This window comes from Tinamus guttatus, unplaced genomic scaffold, assembly GCF_059628265.1.
Source record: "Tinamus guttatus ecotype Peru unplaced genomic scaffold, ASM5962826v1 Tinamus_guttatus_pri_ptg000459l, whole genome shotgun sequence".
Classification (NCBI taxonomy): Eukaryota; Metazoa; Chordata; class Aves; order Tinamiformes; family Tinamidae; genus Tinamus; species Tinamus guttatus.
Window position 1 is genome coordinate 4,128,060 of NW_028288993.1, and position 25,886 is coordinate 4,153,945.

At 45.0% G+C, this 25,886-nt stretch overlaps 3 protein-coding genes across 5 annotated transcripts in view; 2 read left to right on the forward strand and 1 right to left on the reverse strand.

Moving 5' to 3' along the window:
- PI4KA (phosphatidylinositol 4-kinase alpha) overlaps positions 1-2,951 on the reverse strand; it is a 51,307-nt gene extending 48,356 nt beyond the window's left edge. The window contains exons 1-2 of one of the 2 annotated variants that reach the window (XM_088532336.1): positions 2,724-2,951; positions 770-886 (exon numbers count right to left, since the gene is read on the reverse strand). In XM_088532336.1, coding sequence (XP_088388462.1) covers positions 770-886; positions 2,724-2,951 — 345 coding nt within the window. The remainder of the gene's footprint in view (positions 1-769; positions 887-2,723) is intronic. The other variant, XM_088532337.1, reaches the window with a different exon arrangement.
- Positions 2,952-3,413: 462 nt separating this feature from the next.
- On the forward strand, positions 3,414-9,865 carry SNAP29 (synaptosome associated protein 29). The gene is made up of 5 exons (XM_088532338.1): positions 3,414-3,606; positions 4,823-5,019; positions 5,325-5,410; positions 6,699-6,803; positions 8,476-9,865. The coding sequence occupies exons 1-5, from the start codon at positions 3,421-3,423 to the stop codon at positions 8,631-8,633; spliced, it is 732 nt and encodes a 243-aa protein (XP_088388464.1). The 5' UTR covers positions 3,414-3,420; the 3' UTR covers positions 8,634-9,865.
- Positions 9,866-23,591: 13,726 nt separating this feature from the next.
- The window catches only part of LOC104567410 (clathrin heavy chain 1-like), a 32,327-nt gene continuing 30,032 nt past the window's right edge, over positions 23,592-25,886 (forward strand). The window contains exon 1 of one of the 2 annotated variants that reach the window (XM_088532340.1): positions 23,592-23,714. In XM_088532340.1, the coding sequence (XP_088388466.1) occupies positions 23,673-23,714 (42 nt within the window). In that variant the 5' untranslated portion in view covers positions 23,592-23,672. The remainder of the gene's footprint in view (positions 23,715-25,886) is intronic. The other variant, XM_088532339.1, reaches the window with a different exon arrangement.

Sequence of the window (25,886 nt, forward strand, 5' to 3'; positions counted from 1 at the left end):
AAAGGCTGACAGCTTCCTAGTTCATGAATTTTATAAAGGGGATGTTCAAACACAACAGAACCTATGTGCATGTCTCTCTTTTTATTTTAGATAAAAAAAGCCATTACATATCTGACTTTCAGGAGCAGGTGCGTGTTTGAACATAACTATTATTTAAAGGCAGGTGGAAGAAGGACAAACATTGTCAACGCTGCCCACACTTTTAAGGACCTCTTGTACTTCCATAACCAGAAAACACATACTCTAAGCAAGGAATTTCTATACCTTACACTTCCTTACAAAAATCACTACCCTCCCTTAACTACTATATTCAATTTAATGACAGGGAGACAATTCAGCAACTGTATTTTAAGATTTGCAAGCGACCATGTTTGTTAGCCACAGACCCCCATAATCCTCTGAAAAATAATTTAACCTTTCTTTTCTATTCTTAATAAGCTCTACTTCGCTATGATGTTGATCAAAAAAAAAAAAAAAAAAAAAGTGACAGCAGTTTGACTGTGACAGCACCATGACCACCATTTAATACAGTCCTCAGCACTGTTCTTACTTGTGCTCTCCTGCCTGTAACCATCTGTTATCTCTGACCTTGTAATCAGTCAACTGTTCAGAGCACGGATACTTGCATATGCACAACATGGTCATGATTTACACTATGGTAATTCAACTCTATAGAAAACACCAATTTTCTTTCACTGAATGACTACATTTTAATTATTCCAAAATCTTTGTGTTATGTACATTTAAAATGAGGCAGGGAAAATAATACCTGAAGATCAGATTCAATCAGAAAGATTCCCAACGCAATTACAGCATCTCTACGACGTTCATCTAACTGGAAAATCCCATGGAAATCCACTGGACACATACAGAGCAGTTTTTGTACCTGGAAAACAGTGGAGGGACAGGCCAAGAAAACAAGATCAAAAAAAGAAAAAAAAAAAAGAACTTTCAAATACCCACAATAGACACTGAAAAACAGCAATGCAAACAGCCCCCAAAGGGAGCTTGCCATCACCTCCACGTCTCAGAGATGCCAAGTAACACGCTGGGGGAAAGCTAAGGCAATCGCAAATATTTTCATAGCAGCAAACAAGTTGCTAGACTGCAATTTTCAGAAAGACTCATTTAGACTTTCTATAGTTGAAATGGATTGCAGCATTTCCCTTTTCTGGAAGAGAATCAGGTGGCCATATTAGCCCTCATTTAATCATCAGTGTTTTAATGAAATCATCTACTGGTTCAGAAAGAGTGAAGAATGACAGATGTTAGAAAAAGATTCACTGAGCATTTTGGATGAGCAAAAAATATGCAACAGGCACACATGTGGTATTTACTCGATCTTGTAAACAAGAAGTGGGTGGATGGAGCTTCTGTTACAGTTGCACCACTGTTTCTTCATACACAGCACTCAAAAATAAAAGCAAAAGTCTCTGAGCAAAAGTCACACTTGGGGAGCAAATCTTTTAAACATAGCAGACAAAGTTTCTAGAACTATTATTTTCCCACTATTTACCTATTACTTCATTCCATACCCAGCTATAACACAACTAAAGAATATACCAAATCTTTCAGATATTTAGTTTGCCTACAGAACAGTAAAACATACGAATACCACAAGCTTATGCATTCTCCATAAACACCCTACATGGTAATAAACACTACTAAGAAGAGACTGCCCTAATAAAAACTTTTATTTGAATGTCAAGTCCCTTCCTATTTAGATAATTCACTTTAAGCCCCCTTAATTGCAATTTCTACACCAAGAAACTTCTTCCCTAGAGAATCAGAACTTACTGGGAGCACAGGGCAAGCTCTTGAGCTGCGTTTACAAAACCTGTAACGCAGTATGAATAATCCTCTTACTCAACATAAAGTACAGCAAAAGAAATACAGACTTTAAATGTATATATTTTACATCAGGTTTTTCTTTTCCTGAAAAACACAAGTAGATACCTTGAACGAGATGTAACTGTTAATATAATTTAACTCTTAGCAGAGATTCTTAAAAATGACAGAATCACTAGATGCTGCTGAAGCAACAGGGAGATGTATAAGCATTATTTACAGTCAGCTGTCAGACTAGTGGCAAATTTCCAGAACAAGAACTAAGAAAAAAAAGTCTGAAACAGCTGGCCAAAATTAAGCCACACACTGCAGCATCAGCACAGAGTGGAGCTTTTTGACAGTTTAGTCATCTTTCATCAACGTGTGAGACGATTTAGGAGCTCGGCCGCCTCACGCAGAGCCACCAGCCGCCCGGGCGTGCGGTGCCTCTGGCCTCCTGCACCGCTCGAGACGCCCGGCTGCCTCCCAGGAGCTGCAAGGGCGGCTCTTCGAGACTAACACTCACCTGTTCAGGTTCGCACTGAATCACCCCATCAACCTCAGGGAAAGCACACACGACCGCGTCCACCTCGAGGTCCCCCACACAGCGAGGACTCGGGGGGAGGGAGGGGGGTCCCACGCACGACACCATCACCCACGGCCACAACCCACGGCCGAAACCTGCCAGCCGACGCCGCAACACCCCCGCGTGGGGAAAGGCTGATGTCGCCTCATCTAGCGCCCGCGGGGCCTCCCCTCCCTCCCACGCGCGGCTGCGCCACGCGCAGCGCCCTGCCCGCCCACGCAGCCGCCGCCCCGCGCGCGGCGCCCGCCCTCCTCGCAGCCCCCAGCGCGCGCCCCCGCCCCGGCACGCGCGGCAGCCCCGGCCCCGTCACCTTCTCCAGCGGCGCCGGGCTCTGCCCCGCCAGCGAGCGCGCCAGCGACAGCACCGTGTTGAAGTAGAACCCGCGCGCGGGGCCCGCGCTGCTCGCCCGGCCCGCGCTCGCGCCCGCGCTCCCCCCCGGGGCGGGAGCAGCCGCTGCCGCGGCCGCCGTGGCCGTAGCCGTGGCCGTGGCCGCCGTCGCTGCGGCCGCTGCTGCCGCCGCCACCGCCGCGGCCGCCATGTTGTGGGCAGGGGCAGCCCGCGCCGCGCCTCTCGCGAGAGCGCCGCCTCCCCGCGGGAGCGCGCGCCCACACGACGGGCGCAGCAAAGATGGCGGCACCCAGCGCGGCTTCACCGGCAGAGAGTCATGACCGCCCCTTCCGGGCGCTTCCCGTCTGTCTCGCCCTATCCCGGCCCCGGTAACAGCCTCGCCCCGCCCCGGGGGCGTCACCGTCCTCCGTCCCGGCCGTTGCCCGCCCCCAGCACCGTGCCCATCCCCAGTATCGCTGCGCGCTCCTAGTCCTGCTGCCCGCCCTCGGCATCGTGCCCGCCCCGCCGCTCGGCGCCGCCTCCGTTCCGCTCGGCGCAGCGCCCTGCGGGCGGAAGGAGCCGGTGGCGCAGGGGTGAGCGGCGGCGGCGGCGCAGCAGGCGGGAGCGGCGCCCTTCGCGCTCATAGCGGTCGCTTCTTCTAGCGCAAGGCGGGCAGCACCATGGCGGCGCCGAGCTACAACCCCTTCGCGGAGGACGAGGAGGCCGAGGAGGAGGTGGCGGGCGGCGAGCGGCAGCGCTCGCTGCAGCGGGAGGTGCTCAGGCGCACGGCCGCCACGGCCGACAGCACCACCCGCTCCCTCGCGCTGCTCTACGAGTCGGAGCGCGTCGGCGTGGCCGCCTCCGAGGTGCGTCCCGCCGGGGGCCTGCGGGGACGGGGGCGGGAGCCGCCGGCTCGCGAATGCGAAGCCGTTAGTGGCCATTTGTGCTTCTTTTATCCGCTAAAGCAGCAGCTGCTCCATGGGGGCCATGACCCGCCGGTCCCCTGCGCCTGGCGGGGCTGTTTGTGCCCTGCCCGCTGCCGCCCCGTTAATGGTTCCCTTCCTTCCGCGGAGCCACCTCAGAGCCGAGGCCCGGCGGCTGCGTCACCCCTAATGAAGGGTCCCCGGTGTCACCCGGGCCCGTCACGGGAGGCCGCGCTGGAGCCGCCCCTGTCTCCCTGGCGCGTTGTTTACCCGTGCGTTTAAGAGAGGCCCCGGTGAGGAGCCAGGGCTCGATGGCAGAGCTCTGTGAACCGGCTTGCTTGAGGGACAGAGTCTGCGTGTTCAGCTGGAGCTTCCCAAAGTTCAGATAGAATATGGATTTCAGGGCTTTTTTTTTTTCCTTTTTTTTTTCCTTTTTTTTCTTCCCACCGGGGTTAGGCACAGCCAGCCTTACTGCCAGAATTAACCTTTGGATTAATTGGGATGGTGTTTGTGCCACTGCGTTAGTAAATAACCTGGCTGTTTGCATCACGATTTCTAAATCTTGTACTGTATTTGTGAAACAAAACAAGTGTTTGTAAAACAAAACAAAAAATACCATGCTGAAGCAACATACATATATATGTTTTCTTTAGCTATTATTTTTCCCAGTTATTTAGAACACAACCATGATGTGAAAATAGCATTTCCTTATCAATTAAAATGTTTTCTGTAACTCTTTAATATTAGTTTGGTCACTTTCGTTCCATAAACAATATTTCATAAAACATAGCTTTCCTGGATCACCCACCTGGCACAATGTTTGTTCCACAGGAGCAGATAGAAATTTCAATGTGATAGAGGACCAGTACAAACACTTCCTAGAACCCATTTGTAGTAGGTGGCAGGAAACTGGGCTTAGTTATGAGAATTTCCTAGCTGCTCCAGCCTATCATTATGCTTGCCTAGCCACTCTGGGTTGAAATGCCTTGGAGGAAAATGAGTAAGTGAAAAGGCTGGAAACCTTAAAAAAATCTGTGGGTAGATGAAGGAACTCTGTTATTTTTCTTTGATGCAGCAGTTTGTCCTTGCTAACTAAGCTTGTCCTTTCTTGTCGATAACATCTGTCAATAATATCTAAAAATACCTGCAATATTTTTAGGAGCTCGTACGACAAGGGGAGGCACTGAAGCGCACAGAACAAATGGTGGATAAGATGGACCAGGACTTGAAGACTAGTCAAAAACACATAAATAGCATTAAGAGTGTTTTTGGGGGCTTGGTAAACTACTTCAAACCCAAAACTCCAGAGAGCAAGCCAGAGCAGAATGGAACGCCTGAGTATAATGCTAATAATAGGTAAGCAAAATAAATGTTTTACTTGAGTGTGATAGTACTTTCCTGAGACCATGCAGGAGACCTGTCTGCTGTTAGAAATTTTTAGATTTTTTTTATAAGTTTTTTGTGAGGTTCAATTTTGTGTCTTCAGTGAGGTTAAATAAGTGCCTCACTGAAGACAAATGCTAACAGTCCATTGTAAAGGGACATGCTGAGTTGGACGTAAGCAACTGACTCTTTTTGGATAGAATACTTGGTTTTGTTTAACAGATTTGGAATCAAACTTTTGGTCCCTGAGAATGTTTTCTTTTTCTTTGCATTACCAGATTAAAAGAAGCGATGATGTCTAGTAAAGAGCAAGAGTCAAAATACCAGGAAAGTCATCCAAATTTAAGACGGCTAGATAATTCAGGTTTGTTAATCTTATTTTATACTGATTATCCATCACCCAAGTAGGGGAGACTTGCACAGTGGTAAAGTCACAGGCTCTTCAGCCTGCCCAGCTCTTGACTTGTATAGCTGCCTAACTCCTGCTGGAGACTTGTGTGTGACCTTTCATGACCATTAGTGCTAGGGAATTGCTTGCCCCTAAAACTCTTCATACCCAAAACATGAAAATATTTATTATATGTAGATTTTTTTAGCCCTTCTTGGAAGCGATTAATAATGTATCCACTAAAGACCGCAAAGAATCCAGTGCTTGTATTTGCACAGAGGAGACCATGACCAAGAATCTGCTTAATGTACAGGCAGCTTTATCCCATGTTTCTCAAACTATGAACACATAAGGCTGTCCTTAACTGTGATTTGCCTTAATTTTCTTTTTTTTTTCTTGTTATTGTAAGCCCAGGCTAACCTGCCATCCTGAAGTCAGTATTTTATTCCCAAAAGGAAATATACAGGATTTGATTTTGTTCACCTTTCTTGCAATTAATTATCTTCTGTAAAGGAGTTTTGTGTGCAAAATAAGCTACGCTTTAAAGTGATTTTCTATTATGTATTTGTTAAGAATAAGAAGACAGGCATATCTTTGGAATTGTAGATGTCTCAGTAAATAAATACTTATTTGGGAGTCAATTAGCCTCCAGAAATACAATGCTAGATAAGTAGTTTGGATAGATCTGTTTAGAAAGCAAACAAATCTAAATAGGTATTTTTTCAATTTGTATATGATGTGCAAGAAGCACATTTCTAGTGCTTTTAAACTAGACTCACAAGATGATTTTCACAGAATTGCTTTGTGAATTTGGCCATGAATATATGTTTGCAGAAAAGCTAGAAGTTTCTCAGCTGACTGAAAATTGTTACTTGAATCTTTTTGGCCTCTTTTTAGATGTATTAAGCTGTAGTCATTAAGACTGTCCAGGAGAGGGCAGAAACACTCTCCAGTGGTTTGCCCTAGGAGGACACTTAATTGCTGATATAAATGACTTGGTTTTGGTGCTTTGTTTTTTTCCAAACTACCCAGCTGAACTACACAAAGCAGCTGGAAGAGACAGCTTTGATGTGCAGCCAGTTGCATATGTTAATAACTGTGTGCCTTGGGGTTACTCTCTAGTGATGTCATGCTGCTTTTGATAGTCTTCTGGCAGCTTATGTAATTAAGTAGCATCTGTAGTCAGACTAATTGTTAATATTCATCTAAAACTTAACTCTTCCTCAAAGCTTTTTGTTATGTGAATGTTTTATATTGTTAACAGACAGTGATTTCAGTGGAGTAGATTCAATTTCTTCAGTGCAACGTGATGCTTATCCAAAGAATCAACATCTGCGAGCTTATCACCAGAAAATTGATAGCAACTTAGGTGAGTGAGAAAAGTGAAGCTGTTTGGTATAATCCTATATTAATAGTTCTTGGTTTTCAAGATAGAGAAAAGTTAACTAGTATATTCCCAGTAAACACTTTTTATTTAGTTAATTTCCAAATTTTGATAATGAAAAATCATTTGCTTGTAGGCTGCATTTCAGAACCATCTCTGTGGCAGAAACCACTGTTTGATTGCAATATGTATTTCCTGAATGGTCAAATATTGTGGAACATCTGTGAGTTAACTACTTGTGAAGATAAATGACAAATCTGAGTTAGAGATGAATTTCACATGATATCAGCTAGTAACAATGTGGCTAGGATGCCAGGAATAATACAAACTTACTATGGAACTGTTACGTAATTGGCATCAATACTTTAATTCTTCTGTTGTATTCTGTGCTATAAAAATCTTTAGTTTTTCAACTTTCACTGAACAAAGACACCAGCAGATTTTTTTTTAAAAAAAGCATGAAACACATTAGTTCTCTTAAGCTGCTGCTGCTGACGTATTCCACAGTATTTGCATTGTATGAAAATGTTTGTTTGAATCAACCCGTAAATTGACTGGAATATCACTGGGCCAAGCAGGCTTCATCCTCCTTTTCTGAAAATCTTAGTTGGCAGATATTAGTATTATCAAGAAGGAACTGTAGTTTAACATCCACATAGGAACTGTATGGGGGGGTACTTAGCTTCTTTTTATGTTGACATTGCCCATTACTTTGAAAGATGTATTTGGTTTACCTGGCTGACCGAGTTAAAACTGGGTTACTAAATTGTACATCAGTTTGGATCCCCCCAAAATTGCAATTGTGCATAGGTGTTGAAATAAATACATCTTTGGCATAAAATAGAAGCATCAAAAGGCATTCGGTATTTCATTTGTGGATCATATGCATTTCTTGTGTTACTTCCAAAAAACATACAGCTGAATTTTTCTTCCTTTGTTCTGTAGTATATATACAAAATGCCTCTTGCTTACATGTGTCACTGTTTATCTGACCTAGAAAGATGAGATTGGAAGGAAATCAGAAAGAACTAGATCAAAGAGAAATAGTCAAGCATAAGAGTTAGTGGAGGCATATTTGTTCTATTCCCAGGCCACACAAAATTTACTAGTGCCAGAAACATTTGTACCAGCCAGTAAGACAATAAAGTTGTTTCCCTGTAGCTTTAGTTATAAAATCTGGAATTTGGGGGTGGGTATTTTGATCTACATTAAACAGTTAACTGCTTAAATCCTTAGTATATTCATTATATCTCTGCAATAAAGATAATTTCAAAGAAAAATAAGTGAGGTAGTGAGCATATTGTGTAAGCTGAGCTGAGAAAAGTCATGCCCTACTTTAAAATATATTTAAGAAGTTAAAATCAGGAAAATTAATACCACTTAGTACTTTATAAGGAATCTGGTTTGACTTTAAGCATTTGTACTTCACCGATAATGGAAAGAAGAGGAAATAACTGCTTTCTGATACTGATTCTCTAGCAGTCATAAAATATTGGTGCTTTCAGTATTGCAGAAGAAAAGGATACTCAAATGTGAGCAGTTATGACTAATGTTTTCTAGCTGAAGCTTTTAGAGAAGAGTGAATCTTGGTAGCGTCCATTCGAACAGTGCCCTTCGTACAGCGGTGAGTCCTTACGCTTTCTTTGTGTGTTGGCAGATGAGATGTCGTCTGGGTTGAGTCGCCTGAAAAACCTAGCTCTGGGTCTGCAGACAGAAATACAGGAGCAGGATGATATGCTTGATCGGCTAACTAAAAAAGTAGAGACATTGGATATCAACATTGCAAACACCGATAAAAGAGTCCGACAACTCTAAAAGGTCATAGAAATTTTTACTTCAGCACCATTTGGTTTCTTGGCTGTCTTATCTCACCGGGTCTCTATCAAAAAAATCTTGGGCAACATCTACTTTTTTTCCTGGTATGTCATTGATTTTGTTGTCATTAAAGTTACATAATCTTATATGCAGCATAATACCTTAAGTTTTTTCCTAATGTACATGGAAAAGGTGCATGTTGAGCAAAATCTTCAAGCACTTGGTAAATGCCTTTGTGCTGGATACAGGGGTTCGACGCTCTTACTGTGTGTCATGTGCATGGAGGAATTTGCACACCAAGGTGCTTCAGTGTCTGTGGCCAGAGAGCTGTGATGAGAAAAGTAACTACATTTTGCCTCTGTTTTGGGGAGGGGGTGAAGGGGAACAGAATGTGTTTCTTAGTTCAGAACAAATGTTGCTAATTCTGTTTACCTACAGCTGTTCTAAATTCTGAAAAAAAAATGGTGGTTTCCAGCTGTAAAAATATTCCTAAGTGACTGCTTTCTGGCATTTCTGGGGATTAAGGAACAAACTGTTCTGTGGAAGTTGTAAAATATCAAGGGTGTCAGGCAGCAATGATAATGTCCTGTACTTGTTCCATTTCCTAGGATGACTTTTCCAAAATGGTAGATCTATAAACTATGGTGTCAGAATTTTCTTCTTCACAGTGTTTCCCATAAAGTTTGGAACAAGAAGTGTTGATGAAAGTGACCCCAAAAGTTTAGAACAGATATGTACAAGTCCCTGTTTGTTCTGCCTAAAAGCGCATTTCATATACATTGGCTCCTTCTGCTTTTTCAGCTTCTGCTCTTTCTCAGCCTCCTCAGTTAGGTGGTTATTTGGTGAATAGTTTCCATTTTAAAAAATGGAGATTTGGATTGATTCTGTATGAACATATTGTAGGAGATAGTTCCTTAATTTAATATTTATTTCGAACAAAGACAATTAGAGAGTAAGCAGATGCTACAGTCTTTAATGACAGTGTTTTTAGGAAACTCAGCTTTGAACCACATATATTAAGAATGACTTTAGCAGGTACAAAAAGTTCCTGCAGCTGATGAAAAGTTCAGAAATGTTTCTGAGTCTTCCAGATACAAGTTGGACCTCCCAATTTGTTTTATTCTTTCATAGATACCACTGTATCACAGTAGGGACCTGGGTCAGTATTAGAACTCTCACTATCAACAAATGACTATAAAATGAGACGTAAGTAATCGGAGCAATTCTTGTTTTACTACGTTTCATGGAAGTTCGCTGTAGAAAAAAATAAATTGCTAAAACTAGCTTCACTTGGATGTCATATTATGGAAAAATAATGACTCCTGGAATTACTAGCAAAGTAAAGTTATGAAGTAGGTTTAAGGCAAGCCTATGTTTTGCCTTGCCTTACTGATATCATTGATTCAGCCTCTAAAAAAGGCTGTGAGTTGCAATGACATAAAAATATGTGAACTCTTGAGCATCTTTCATAGCTTTTCAGTCTTCACGGTTTTGGATATTCACCTCGAAGACTGAAAAAGTCTGTTAACATCAATATATCATTTATTCTGGTGGGTGTATAACTAATTCTCTTTTACTCTGCCAAGATATTCACAAATAATTTGATACCTCAAAAGGCTGATGTGTTTCTTTAATAGAGAGAATGGATCATTAGCTTCAGAAACTTAAGTACCTTAATGAAATAAGGTTAAAATTTTGGTTGTACCTGTTTTGATTCCTTATTTGACTGTCTCCTTTTTAATTAAACAGGTGAAAAGATTTTTTTTGTCACTTTTTTGTTCACCCTAGTGCTGATTAACAGACTCTGTTAATCTGTTTTTAAGAAGACGACTTGTAAATTCTATCCATAACAGAGAATTAAAAAAAAAAAAAAAACTCCAGGAACTAATGACATTCCCTTTCCATAGTAAGACTGTGGTGGCTGGGATGTAGGTTGACATTTTCTCAAGCAAGTTATAGGTAACAGAATGAGAAATGTAGCTGGAAAATCTAGATCTGTTATATGCAATGAAGAGAAATGTACAGTTTGAATCCAAGCAAATATCTCAGTTGATTTAAAAGTAAAATATATCACCTTTTTGATGTAAGCTCTTCCACATTTTTAAGTCTAAATTTTTTAACAAAACTAACTCTTTTCTTGATCAACATTTTAGTTACATCAGCCTTACTAGAAGTTTCCTGTATTCAGCTTAGATGTCTTTGATGCTTTTAAAAAGCAGACAAGGAAGAGGAATTAAAAATCTTTCTGCTTTGAGTGCCTCGTGATCAAAGCAGACTAGAAAACCAGGAATTCAGCCATGTGGAAGTTTATACAAAGATCTAATTTCTCTTCTCTGCTAATAATCCCATTCACTGTTTCAGTGAGTAACATATGCCTTTATTTTCTCACTACTTGGCCTTTCCTGCTCTGGCTAGAATGACTTTGCTTCTTTGAGAAAGGGGAATTTATAAGGAGGGAGGAGAAAAAAAAAAAAAGATTTTTTTGCCTTTCTAGGAAGTGTCATCTTGCATATGTTACCGAGGTTACTGAGGACTTTTTTTTTTTGTCTTTCCTTTTAGTTCCTGAGATAGATCACAGTTTTTATTTCTTGTTGGATACCATTGAAAAATGTATTCCATGTTAGAGACAGGACTTTCGGAGGAAACTGAATTTTCATTGCAGTGGTAAATTCATAAGTCAAACCAACTGTTCTGCATAAATAGTCATGTTGGTATAGAAATCAATATTCTTGTAGCCAAATAGCTCTAATTAATGTTATTCTTGTCGGCTTGCGTGGAAGTTTCAATATTAAGAATAACATAGCAAAAAAAAAAAACCAAAAAACCTATTGTCGTCTTTGTAGAATGAAATTTTCTTTAAACACGTGCTAATAAATTTGGAAGAGGTATAAAATACAGAGAAAGGACATACCCTTCCCAACCATACCCATCTTATTATAGATAATGCCTATCTTATGATAGATAATAAACTATGCTCTGAAAGCAGGAAGAGGGGAAAGACTGGAGGAGCAGTTACTGGCTACTAGTTTCCTATATATAGCTAATCATAAATTTATTGAGCATTTAATTGAATGTGGTAACAAATGATATTGTGTGGCTGAATTTTAGTGTGTAATACAAAGACTTGTTCCTGTGCTGGGCTGTACCGGCCTAATGAGATCATTGAGATGCTGTATAGTGTAATATGAAGGCGTAGCATGTGTGCCATCCAAAATTCCTAGGAGGAACTACTGTCTTTACTCAGGTTATACACAAAATGCTGTCTTTCTGAATCTGGCCTTTCCCTGAAAACTTTTTTTTTTTTTTTTAGCTTTTTTAATATGTGAAATTTATCTGAAATATTTTGCTGCCTAGTAGTTTTTGTGACGTGATTGTAATTTGTTAAATGGTGAAATAGAACATACTTTCCAACCACATTGCCTTCAAAACAGATGGACTTTTGTAGGCACTTACACAAGAATGTCATGTGGAGGAGGTGTATTACGTTTGGCTTTTAAACTTGTGGAGCTTATCGTCGAAATCGCAGATAGTAGTTATTTATGTATATGGCTTTTTTAATAGTTCTTTAATTATATGCTACTCAGAAATAACACTTTTTATACAAGTCAGATTGCAATATCTTTTTCTCTTATTTAAATGTTCAACTGGACTGTAGTTAATCAATTTAGAATATTGAGTGCAATGAGTGCTGAATGGTAACATGGTCAATAAAGGTGCTTTTTGGTCATGGAGAGTTTTTGCTTTTATTTCCCATTATTCTTTAAAATATAAGTGCTTGACTCTTTTACATAAGATCTATTAAAATGGTAGGCATAGTCTATTTTATTTATTTTTTGTGCTAATTGGATGAGAATTAGTTTGCAGATGGTGATTGTTTCTTGTGAATAAAAGGTGTTAAATTTTACTTGAATTTTTACTTGACTTTTGAGTCAATTTTCCTGAACTTTAACTTATGATGATAAAATAATCCAAGATATTCTTTAAAAAAATACCTTTTCATGGCACTTGTGTCTATGAGGAATACCATTAATTGAAAATACACATGGAAAAAAAAAGTGGAAAGGAGGGCAGACTAGAAATAAGGCCAGTTCTGTCTTGAAGGCTTAAAAGCAGTGGTCCTGTGGGCTCTTAAGTTTGGGAGTGTGCAAAATCTGCAGAATGCCCTAACCTCTTGTTGGGCTGTTATCTGTGTATGACTGGGGAAAAATGGGATCTGAATTTGGGGGGTAAGGGTGTGCAATGAAGTTTAATTATCTTGTTTTTTTCTTAATGGCTGGTGAGGCAGTCAGCCCTTCTGTGCTTTCCCAAGGCCTTGCTTGATTCCAACACAGACCCTGCATTTCTGGGAAGCAGGGGAGGAAGGGAGCCTCGGTGAAGGGCACGTGTGCAAGTGTGCAAGGACAGCGGAGCGGCGGCTTGGGGAGAGCAGGGTCCCCATGCACCTGCCTAACTCTCCCCACTTCTCTCTCTGTCTCCAAGAAGAGGTTTGGTTGGTTTGCTTTTGGAAGGAAGAAGTTCCACAATTTTCATCCCCTTTTGGTAGAGGGCTGGTTTGTTTGCTTCCAGATAAATATTTTATGGACTTCCAGAACAGGAAAATAGGGGGAGCAACTGCTCAGTAAGGTCCACTGGAGAGGAAGCAGGGAGCTATCCCAGAGCAGACCGACTGCCAGGTCTGGAAGATCCCTGCCTGCCAGGCGGGATGTTCTAAATACAGCGGCCTTGGAGCCCTGCCGCGGCTATAAAAAGTCCAGATGGGTTGTGACTTGCTGTTGGTGAGGCAGAACCTTCTAGCAAGTGCTCCTATCTCTATCTGTGGATATTTTGGAGTGAACAACTGACCTCTTCAGCATCTTAATTCTCCGGGATTCTTCTTTTTCCTCCGTATTAATTGTAAAGCTGTTCTTCCTTGATGATGGATACAGTTCATAAGAAATCTCTGCCCAGTTTTGTTATGTTGTTTTAGTCTTCCAAGGTCAGCCAAGTTAAGCTGGGATATTTATACTTACTAGCTTTTAGTTGCTCTCGGTGTTCAATGATGTTATTCATCTTAGTTTGCTTTCTCTAGCTGAACCTTTCCTACACCTTTCCCAAGTTCTTTCTTGCTCTTTCATTCTCACCATTCATGCATTCTGCATTGTGCAGAAAGAAATATGTAACTGAGGAAATTTATCTCCAATAGACTCTCATCTGCATATTAGTTCTGGCAGTTTTAACACTGCACTCAGTTCAGACTATTTAGGTGCCAGAATCAGACCTGGTTTTACTAGGCTTTGAGTCCTCATCTTCTCTTAGAATTTCTGTGTAATGGCAGGGTGTGGTTTCTTCTGATGTCCATTTGCTACGAAGTTAATGGGGTGGTATCTCTGGGTGCATCTGAAGAAAAATGCTGCAGTTCCCTTGCGACTGAAAAGGGTGTTAACAGTGTGTTCTTTCAACAAGAATCACAGTAATTTCAGTACTAAGTTACATCATACTAATAATATTCATAAAGTCAAGTCTTGATCACCTTTCTTGGCTGTCCTGTTTTCTGCATTGCCTTGTGTCAGGACTGGCCGATGTGTTTCCCGCTCTGCCCCGCGGTCCTCGTGGATGACGATGGCAGGATGTCCCTTCCCTCTCCAAGTGCAGCTGAGGGCAGGGAGTTGGCCAGCAGACTCCGGCCATGCCACAGGAAGGTGATAAAACCACCATGTTAGAAAGCAAAGGCTAAAACCTGATTGCATCTGCGTGCATGTGACGAGCTTTGTGAGGCAGCCACAGCATCAATCTGTGCTTTGCCTCCTGCTGTAATGAGATGAGCAATATAGAATACCCACGGAGTTTGTACTTGTTTACGTGTTTTTTATTGAAAGCCAAGAGGCCTTAAAAGGCAGGAATTTGGTGGAGACCCTGTTGAGACAATTCTGGATCCAAAGGTGTGGAGCTTTCTGCCCTAAAAATACCTGAGCTGCTGGCACTGCCGTGGAGGAGATGCGTGAACATCATTTTACCTGCTTCATTTCACGTTGTTTTACAGGCTGCTGACATGTGTAACACCTATTGTTATTCCCAGTGCTGATTGTGGCAATATGCATAGACAGGAGCTAGCATCTTGGGAAGGTGCTAATCCCTATCCCCCTCCTTTGGGATTATCCCCCTCATTGCATATGCTCAAGACCTCCTGTGGCCTCCTGCACTGCATCCAGGCACTCCACAGGCTTGGGGAGAAGATACTGGTCAGAAATTACTGTGTCATGATGCAGGGAGAAGGATTTTCTGTATTGCCCTTTCGTAGAGGACAGGGTTCCAGTATTTCCAGTGATGTGTTAATTTTCTTTGGCATGTGTTTAGCAAGGGCCAATGAACTAAAGCTAAACCATAACACTAAGTGAGGTCCAGGTGGAAAAGTCCTAGTGGGCCAGGTCCTCTTGTGAACACACCACCCTTAAGCCCTGGGCTGATTTGAGCATGCTATGAACTGGCTTTGTTGGTGACATGGAAAAGAAGCCAAGGTCTCAAGAGGTGTAAAATGGCCTTATACATACAGAGCATGCGGGGTTGCTCTCTCCCGATGAGGCGGCAGGGCCTCTCCAGCGCAGCGCAGCCTTCGTGCTGAATCATGGTAGAAAATACTCAGATCTCTCTGCGTTCAGCTGCGCGCTCGTCTCCGCGCTCGCCCGCAGGGGTGTCAGCAAGCGTCCTCCCACCCCGGTGCTGTTCTCAGGAACCACGGACTTGCAGTCTGCCTCTCCTGCACCTCTCTCCACTACTGACCCTGAAAAGATGTTTTAAGTACTACGGTTTTTCTTAGCCACATCCCTCAGCAATATCGTGTGCTAGCCAAGCCACATACTGGTGACTGAAATGTGTGTGATTTAATAGATTTCCTGGCACGCTGTTTCCAAAACATGTGGCAGGAAAAAAAGGAGACGGATTTTCCATCTCCAGGTGTTTGTTTGTTATTGGCTGTATCCCTGGTCTTGAGCCTTTTGAAGGGCTCTTTGTTGAGCTGTATTTCAGCTGCTTGTCCAGATCGTGCTGGGAAGGGCAGTGGGGTCGGATCGTGCTCGCTGCAGGTAGTGGGAAGGAGGATTGCTCTGTGCAATCCAATGCACCTGCCTGTTCTGGCATTTCTAGCTTCTAATTCCTGGGGTTGTTTTCCTTTCCACAATCTCTATAAGCTAAGTAAACACTTTTTTTCAAGTGCTTGCTTTACTGACCAGCATCTGAGATGGGGTACTTGAGCCTCGTTGCCTCATCGGGCTAACGCACATGGTGCTGGGGCAACCTGCCAGAAGCCCCAGGGCTTCACCTGGGTGCCCGGGGTGGGAAGGGCAGCGCAGCCAAAGCAGCTCTTCCCCTTGGCTCCAGCAGCCATCCCAATCTTCCATGTGTCACCAGCAGCCAGGGGCAAGAGCAGCGCCATAGGGTCTGTGTGCAATGGGTCTTGGCCTGTATCACTCTGTGGGGAGTAAAAAAAAAAAAAAAAAAGGCAAGAAGCTATGGCCTTAATTCAGTAAATTACTTAAATATGTGCCTGTTTCTTAATCTTACTGAGAGACGGATTAAAATCATTAAGTCTCCTCACATCCCTGCGCTTAAGCATATGTGGGCAAACTTGCTGAGTCAGCCTGGGCATGTTAATTATGTGCAGGAAACTCCAGGGAATCTGCTTCCCCGGGGCACGAGTGTCGGGTATGAGGCCAAGTCCTGTAAGAATAACCTGCATTTGGTATTCGAAAGAGAACCATTAATTCTAACTCGCCCCTCCTTGGAGTAGTGATAAATAATGGATTTAGAGAGCACTTGGAGAGAGAGGGAGAGGTTAAGCCTCCACAGCCGCCGTGTATTCATGCCTGGAAGTGCTTGAAATTAACAATCTTAGCAAAGAAAAGGAGAACTTTTGGTGACAGTCTCAGATGCTCGGTTATTTAATTGTTCAGTTAGCTGTGGACCGTGTAGGATAACATAATTTTGTGTTATTTTGACTCTCAACAACTGCTCTGCCATTTTAGTACCTCTGTCAGTAGTACTGGGTGACTGGAAGGGGGCCAAGTGAAGGAGAGTTGGAGTGAACAGCCGGGAGGGATAAGATGTAAATCTGGTGGAAAGAGGCAATTAAAGGCAGTGCTGAGATAGAATGGAAAATAGACAATATTGAACCTTACCAGAAATATCAACATAAACAGCAGCTACTGTACAATGTCTCTGAAGTGAACTCCACTGCTTTAAATAACTGCATTTGGGAGAAAACAGACGGGTTGTGAAGTGTGTGAGCAGGCTTCCAGAAAGCAGTCTGATCTGCAGGAACTCGTCCATGGTGATGTTCACCATCTCCTCCGAGCACAGCGGCATAAAGGACTTCACTGATGCTGTATTTACACGATGCAGAAAGGAGTTGGAAAGTTGGATCAACTGCAAGCCAAAAATAACTGAAAATAATACTGCCTGTCACATGTAGCTGTGAATGGAGATGAATAGAAAGGAAGTGATATCTGAGATAAGCAGTTTGATAAACGCTAGTTGTTGCTTCATAACCCAACAGCTGAGGAGATAGCACGCCAATCAAGTGAACCCAGAAACCCAATTAATTAAGGAGAGCCCGAGCTCGCCCCATGGCCAGCACCACCAGCCCTGGGAAGGGCTGTTCCAAAACGTGCAGCTTTGCGATACAAAGGAGGCTGTGCTGGAACGCAGGGCCTGCACCTGAGCACACCTGTTCTGCTGCAGTCCAGCTAGAAGCCCAGCACCGTTTCCTGCCTTTTACCAGACATTTATGTCTCTATTTGTTCTCTTGTTTTGTGAATGAGCATGATGAGCCGCGGGCCAGACGTTGCACGCTAAGCTCCTGTTTGCCGACACAAACTTGGCAATCGGCATTAGCTGAGCATAGTTCTTGCATCAGGCAAGGCATCATGTGGTGTCTCAGCCGCGTTCTGAGCGAGAAGAAAAAAATGCAGATATTCCAGGATCCCTGGGAGGGACCATGGAAGCATGAGTATTTCCTAATATTAAGCTTGTTTGTTTTTCATTCTTTAGTCCTTCTTTTCCACCATAACCAAAGGAATAAAGGATGAGGTGTTTATTATTTTTAACAGTTACATTTCAGCTTTTATGGGATGAAAATACCTAGAACCTCACAAACAAGCAAGATGACTCATTGCTGCTGTGCTCTGGCTGCGAAGCCTCAGCTGAGCCCGTGCTTCCAACGCAGCCGCTCGGTGTCGAGCGGGAGCAGAGGCCGCGCGGACGGCAGGGACGGAGCAGAGAGCTCAGCCCTGGCACGGGGGCTTCCGTCTGGGCCACAGTGTCATGCAGTGCAGAAAGAGGGAGGAAGCTAAAAGCTACAGCCTAACTGGACGTCCCCAAACTCTTTTTGAAGTTTGTACTTTATTGGATTGCATTTTTCCATATGGAAGGACAAAAATCTGCAAAGATGTACGATTAGAAAATGGTTTGACTAGTGCTTGTTATGCACCCCCCTTTTCATTTCTGCATGTTAATGCTCTCGTTAATAACCCTACGTAATTGGAACAGCACCATTTGCCAAAAGACTGATGTCATTTTTCATATTGCAGGGCACCTTTTGCAAGAAATACCAAGCACTCTTTTTAGCTAGAGGAATATTTTCTGAAAACATTGGTATTTCTGAAAAGATGAACTATAAAAAGACAGGACTGTAAATCCCCTCTGGTGCTTGTTGAGGCTGCCTCCATGCAGAGGTTTTTTTCCCCTTTATTTAACATCACTGATACAAGTAATATCAGTTACCCTGAAAGCACTGGCATAAAGAGAGCAGAGATGCCTTAATCACTGTGTCATCTAAATTTGTTCTAGTGACACGGTAGCAAAAGTGCCTGTACATTTGTCTCTACTAGCGTTGGTGGGATCTTTTTAAAGCTAATTTAAATCTTTATGAGAACATTCAGCATGTAGGACTGTTCACCATGCATTTTATTCTAGCTTGGCAGTTTGCTTTGTGATTTCCTCACAAATCTAAAAGAATAGCAAGCATGTTTAGCTGTTGAATGTCTTTGAGAAACATGTTTGTGCCTTGCAAATTCTAGTTAAGACTGAAGTTCCAGAAAAGCCAGTCTGTGTTATATTCTGGTTATATATGTCATTTAAGAGCCATGGAAGGGCAGAACTGTTAAAACCTGTTCCACAAACAATTCAAAGTGGAGAAAACAGATTGAGAATGTTCAGGTGACTTTTATCTTCTGCCTTCTGAAATCCTACAAGTTAATAAAAAATATCAAGACCTTTGTGTTATGTAAAATGGCCTTAGATGAATAGTAGAATATGTCTACTTTTGAAGGGGAGTCCAGAAAATAATAGTATTTTCAGGAGGAAATTTATGCAACTGTCTTTAATGTTAATGCAGACGAACATAGAGATTCATATAAAAACAGGAATTTGGGCATAAAGAAAGGAGACAAAACATATTGCAGACAATACAAGTAATGTGAGAAGGTGCAGACCTTGGTCAAAGTTTCTTTCCGTGCTTTGGGTTTGCTGCTGCTTAGATTGCGACAAGTCCCACTTTAGCCTAAACAGAAGCCTCCCTCCACTTTCTGGCTGCCTGTTTTCATAAAACTTGCAGAAATCTAATATCTTTAAGCCCATTCCCCTCTGCCATATGTGGTTGAATTTGTCCAGTGGTCTCAAAACTTACTTGGGTGGAGAAAAGGAAACAGACAAGCAAAGGGAAGGCACTGTCAAAATGGACTTGCTTCCTTCAGGGAGGAGGATTCCTAGTTTATGAATTTGGAGTGTGCTTTTTTTTCCCTAGGATTAATAGAAGATGAAGGGTAGTGTAAAGGCCCTATAGAAAATTAAAAGTCTGTTTACGATCTGCATGTTTTACTGCTGTCCTCTGAAATGTAATTGGGCTTCTGCTTTTCTTGGCTTTATCCTGCTTCCTGGATAATAGAATAATATTAAGAAAATGAATACTGAGGTTTCCTTGTCAAGGGTCTATTTCAAAGCAAATAGCTAAAAGGCCCTAACAGTCAATATATTCATCATTTTCCAAATCACGCTACTAATCCGTGATTAGAAAACATTGCCTCATTCAATTTTGCTGCAGAGCAGGAAGACCCCTTGAGGTCCTTTTCAGCCTTTCATTTTCATATTGTATCTATGCCCTGAGCCCAGCTAGACTAGGACTTTATCTATTTATAACTGCAGCTACATTTCTGTCATTACAGAACCTGCAGAATTAGCAATAGATGCACACTTGATTTATATTAGCTATCTCATTTCTTTTAATTACTTGTATTTTCAAAGAATATGCTCGCCCCCCATCCTTTTAATGGATAAGCTGCCCGAGCAAACACCCTGGCGGAATCCAGCTTATAAAAAGGTGGATACAGCAAGCAGCCCTGGCCCATCTGTCAGGATTTGGAAGACAGACACCGGCTCCCATGCCTTTTCCTGCACTTCGTGTCCCTGCTCCACAGGCCTCTGTTTTCCCAAGGCTGGGCTGGAGGAGTTGCAATTGCAGCTGCCTCACATAGTGCCATGCAAGCAGCTCCACATCCGTGCTGCAAGCGCCGGAGAACGCGAGTGTCCGGAGAAGAACCCAACGATTATATGGATACGCCATGGGCACGAATACCAGCGCGCTCAGCAAGGACAGGCTGACTCGGCTTCTTTAAATGGGAACACTTCTGGGAGGAAAGATGGGCAGATTGCTTGCAAGTTACAAGTAAATTATGTATCATCGTGGCATTAGCTTGCTGGGGAATCCGCAGGCCTCCAGCCTGTGCTCCTACTGCCTCTAGGTGCTTCTGTTCATTTTGGCATTAAATGCCCTCTGATTTTATCATCTCCAGCAGAGTTTTCCATACATAGAGTGTACGGACTGGAGCTTCACATACACAGCTATAAATTCATGCAGTGACCTTTATCAAGAACGTCAGGAGTTAAATCCACTAAAAGAGAGGACTTAAATAGTAAGCATGTATATCCACATTCTCATGCCAGACAGAGAATAAAGTAGAGGGAATTTTAAAAATTAAACAGTTGCAGATCAAACAATTCTATAACAGAATTTTTACATTTCAAATCATTTTGCAAAATGTTGCATTTACAAGTTTTACCAGTCTGCTGTCAGGAACTTGCACAATGACTGACAAAAACCACAGCAGAAACCCATCCAGAGCCTCACAGCGCTTTGCATGACCCAGAGTTATGTGAGTAATAAGAAGAACAGATGGGGAGAGGAGAAGTGGAGGCCAGGGGAAAAGAGCATGATTTGTACTGGAATTTTGCAGTAAAATGGAGAATGGCTGGAGGGCGCATGCCCTGGATGTCAGCTCTGGGTGGGAGAGGCGTGAGGAGCAGCTCCGGAGTCAGCAACGGGGAGACACTTGGAAGGTGAGAGCCCAGACAAGGGGAGAAGAGCTGGACAGAAGTCCAAGGAGCAAAGATGTGTGCTGAAAACACGGACAATTTTGTGCTGGATCCTGAAGCCAACACAGGGTCATTATTTTCTCAGCAAGAGCCCAAATGAGGACTTTTGGAGCTGTGTTTGGAGTCTCTGCTGCACCACAATGTCTTCATGCTGTGGCATGCCATTTTATATATATGTATGTATATATATATATACATACATATAGTTTTACAGCACATCAGAAAAAAATGGCCTGACACCCGCAAATTGAAGATTTTTCTAGTTAAGCTCTGATTTGACCTTATGCTGTGGAGCAAGGCTCCAGGAGGAGCACTTGGGAAGTGCCCACTGCTCTCCAGGGAGAGCTCCTTGGCTCGCTCAGTGAGAAGACAACAAGGATGGATGCACGAGACAGGTAACTTTTCCATTTAGAAAAAGCCCTTTTAAGGCAAAAACACAGCTCTTCTGAGGGCTGTTCTCACAGCCTGAGCCGGAGCAGCAGGGACCATCTGGGAGAGAACAACCTCTGACAAAGCAGAGACGTGTTTTAGGAGCATCATGTGTTTTAGGAGCATCTCCATTTGTGCCACTGAGGGGTGGCCAGGCCCCAGCTCCACGAAGAGCAGCTCTGAATTCCCTAGATTATAGAAGAAATGCCTTAAATAAGGCCAACAGTGCCTTTCGTTTAGGCATCCTCATCTAAATATAGAACATAAAGCTCTGTTGAAACATCTATAGAGTTGTTGAACATGTAGTACCAAGGTCAATTTATTTAGCTGTGGAAGCTCAGTGGGTTGCAAAGCAGAGGGAAAATTGCAATGTATTTTCCCCCCTTTTTTGATGTCAAAATCGCAAACCCTATCACCCAGCCCTACAAAGCTGCTGGAGCTTGTGAAGATCCTAACCCTTGTGTGAGCAACCAAGCAAGGTGTTGCAAAGAGCAGATGTCTAAACACAAACTGCCCCAAGAAAGCACAACTGAGCAGAAAGACCCGAGCAGAGAAAAAAAGGGGGGAGGGGGGACGAGCACATTTGCACAAACAGCTTTTTTAACTACAGAAAGGATGTGATGTTGCAACCAGCAGGATTTGGCCAGCTGGGTGTGGGCACGAAGCATTATTTTATTACAGCTGAATTGAAGAAATAGGAGAGACTTTTAATTATCATTGTACTTGAAAAGAGCCTGGATTCCCTTTGCCAGGGATCTCACTAGTGTCTGTCAGCACCTGAGTGCTGAACGATCGAGAATGACTGCTCACAGGATGGTGATTTTGGTGCATTTGTTATCCTTGCTAATAAAAATGGATATCTCAAAGATAGATGTGGTATTTATTTCCTTAGTTACGCATTTATTTAAAATACAAGTGTGATATAAAAATATAGGTCCTACAAGGATGCATATTAGTTGAAGGTCCTGCTAAAATAGGTGATGAAAGTCTGTGGCTCAGTTTCTTTAAGCAGAGCTAGCAAGCTACAAAATTAAAGAGCAAAAAATAGGAGTTAGAGATTTAAATGATCGGCACAGTGAAGTGATTGCGAGGGATGTGAAGCTGGATGTGGCAAAAATGCGGAGTTTTGGTTTATTGCACCAAAACACCACCTAACCAGAGCAAACAAGGGCTGTGAACAGCCCCACACACCGCGATGACCCTCGAACCGCGACTGAGACCCCGGTGAAGAGAGAAGACCCCGCCTGGCCGGCCGGGGTTTCCGCAGGGAAACCGGACCTAGCGCAGGCAGCTCCCAGTGCTGCGTGTGGAAAACGGATGGGGTGAATTCAGCGATAACAAAAATGTTTCTGGAACAGTTCTGATCCGTCTTCTTGCTTCATATCTCTGGGAGAGCCTCGCTCGCCTTCTCTTGGCAACCCGCAGGCCTGAGAAGCTCATTTAAAAAAATAATAAAAAACAGATAAATGGGGGATTCTCCCGTAATCGCGTGATTCCCGGGGCGCCCCCCCGGCAAGAGGAGATAAAGGATGCTCCAGGGAAGGCTGCCGGCTCGCGGCACTGCGGCACCGTGCCCGCCCCGCGCCCCCGGCCCCGCACGCAGCTCCCGGGGCCTCGGGTGACCCCGCGGCCTCCCCTGACACGGAGGGGGAGGCTGGAGCGGGGGCCGGTGCCGCCCGCGGGGCCGCGGATGGAGGCGGCGGGGACGGGTCAGGGCCGGGCGCCCCTCAGCGCGGGACGCGGCCGCCGCGGCGGGAGGGGCGGCGGCGCCCCCCGCGGGGCTCACGTGACCCGTGCGGAGGGATACCTGGGCCTGACCCCTCTGCGCGCCCCGCGCCGCTCCGCTCGCCGCAGCCCTGCCGGGGGGGAGGGCGAGGGGCGCCCCCCGCCCTCGGGAGCCTCGCGGCGAGGAGCTGCCTCCCGCACTGCGCCGGAGCCGGGGGCAGCGGGAGCCGCGGAGGGCGGCGGGGAGCGCGGGGCGGGCGGCGGGGCGGGGAGCGAGGCGGAGGCGGCGGGGAGGGACTATTTGAGGAGACCCTGTCAGGCCGGTGAGGTGCGGAGTGATCTGGTCGCGCGCCGCGCAGCGCCATCCCCGAGCGAGGGCACCGCGCCTGCGCCGCCCCCCCTCCCCGCCCGGCGCCGTGTGGGGTGCGCGGCGCTGCCCGGCCCCGGCCCCGCCACCGCTCCGCCGCGCTCCCCACGGCCGCAGCCATGGCCCAGATCCTGCCCATCCGCTTCCAGGAGCATTTCCAGGTGAGCGCTGGCACGGGGCGCGGGGCAGGACGCGCCTCGCTCAGCCCTCCCGACCTTCAGCGGGGGCGGGGGCCGCGGTGGGTTTGGGGAGTTCGGGCTGGGGGCGGCCCCGCTCCGCCTGTCCCCGCCGCGGCCGGCCCCGCTCGGCGCCGAGCGGCCCCATTTGTGCAGAGTCACTCGCTGCCCGCGGGACTCCCGCGGTGGGGAGGGAGGGCGCAGCGGGGCCTCTCCGGTTCTGGCGGCGGGGCCGGCAGCCGCGGGGTCCTGGGGGACTGCACAGCCGCCGCCCGAGCCAGCCGGTACCTACATACGTGTATTTTAACCCTACTATAAGCGAGGCAATTTTGCTCCTGGTGGCCCGCGAGGGAGCCTCGCGCCTGCCCTGCGAGGGCCCCACGGCTCCCGCGCCCCTCGCCAGCGGCGGCCGAGGGCGGCGGTAACGCGGGCGCGAGGAGCCGCGGCGGAGCGCGCAGCGCGAGGCAGGAATGGGAGGAATTCGCCAAATGAATGGGAGAACAGGAAGTGGAGTTGGCGAGTCATCCCCCCGCCGCCGCGCCGCCCCCTTCTGTCAAACCGGGCATCCATTTCGGAGAGGGCCGGGGCCGGGGGGCGGCTCCCGCTCCGCCGGGGGCTCTGCGAGGTGCCCCGAAACACGGGGCGGGACAAGGGGGCTCCTCAGGAGCTGGTCTTTGCCCTAGGGGAGCCCACACACCTGCTTCCTCGGGCCTACCATGAGCAAGGAGAATTTAATGCAGTAAAACTGCTGCATTTCTTGCTGCCCAGCATAGCAGCATGGTTTTTGATTTATTTATTTATTTATTTATGGTGAAATTGAATCCCTAAGGGCTACAGCAGAGCTGTCTGTCAGAAATGGGAGGTCAAGGCTTATGTGTTGTTACTCACCTTAGTCCATGGTGCAGTGAGTAGATAGACCTATTGAGCCCCCAGTGCTGATGACTGCTTGGCCTGTGCAATAAGGATGAGAACATCAATGCTAAGATGTCTCAGGTGCAGCTTGCGCCTTGGCGTGTTAGGTGGCCATACACAGTCCGTGCATTTAGTATAGTCCGACTCACTCATAATGGTACTCACTGGTGGCCCCTGCTGTTTTGGGTGGGGGGGTCGCAGTGCTTCAAGGGAGCTTTACTGAAGTCAGGCTCTATTTTTGCTGCCACCTGCTTTTGCTCTTAGGAGAACTTGATCTTTGTGGAAGGAGTAAACCTGTACTCAAGAGACTTCCCTCCCAGCATGGAGGCTGCATTATAGGAAATCAGGGAATATTTTTGGACCCCAGCCGTTAATGTGTGGGGCCAAACTGTTCTTCAGGGTTTAGTCTTCCTTTATTCCTCCCCCAATCTGAGTGTAGTAGCTCCAAAATAGTGCTCTGCTAATGAGAAGCTGAGATTAGCAGCGTGGAAGAGGAATGTGGTCGGCCTCCTCAGTGTTGCTTCTGCTTTTGTCTCCCCATGGCAGGAGGAATGGGGAGGGAAGTTGAAGGAATGTGGGAACTGGTACTGTTTGCTCTGGCTGGATATCTGTGGTGCGCTTATCGGCTCTGACTTAATAGTATGTGTTGTAAACATCTAGAGTCATGAATAAATGATACGTACTGCTTATCCTTGGCTAGTAGGGAGTTTGACTATGAGAAGGTAAAGCCTTGATTCCTGTTCATAAACACTTCACTGTCTCCCAAGTGTAGTTTTATCAGTTCAATCTCCTTTGCCAGATTCCTTCCAAGAAGTTGGCTTGGCTACAATTAAGCTGTCATACTTTAGATGGGTAGTATGACAGATGTACTACACTGCTGTAGGATGTTAAAAAGATGCAACTTATTACAATTGTGCTATAGATGAGTAATCCTATATTAAATCTCCGCAGTTTAAGGCAAACTGTACTGTTTATACTGGTAGCCATTTTAATATGACTTTAAGTAATTGGAATAGCTGTTAACTCTGCAATCACTCGGTTCCAAATTTGGCTTGCTGCTGGCAGAACATTATTTCACTGAAGTTCAAACTCTTCCAAGACACGATTGTACATTTTTTAGTAGGAGGGGAGTTGAAGTGTTGCAGAAAATCTTCTCTAAAGAAGCTAAACAGCAGTTGTAGCACTAAATACTGAACTCTCCTCTCCTGCTGTTTCTAGCTGTAAGTGGATAAACAAGTGTGAAGT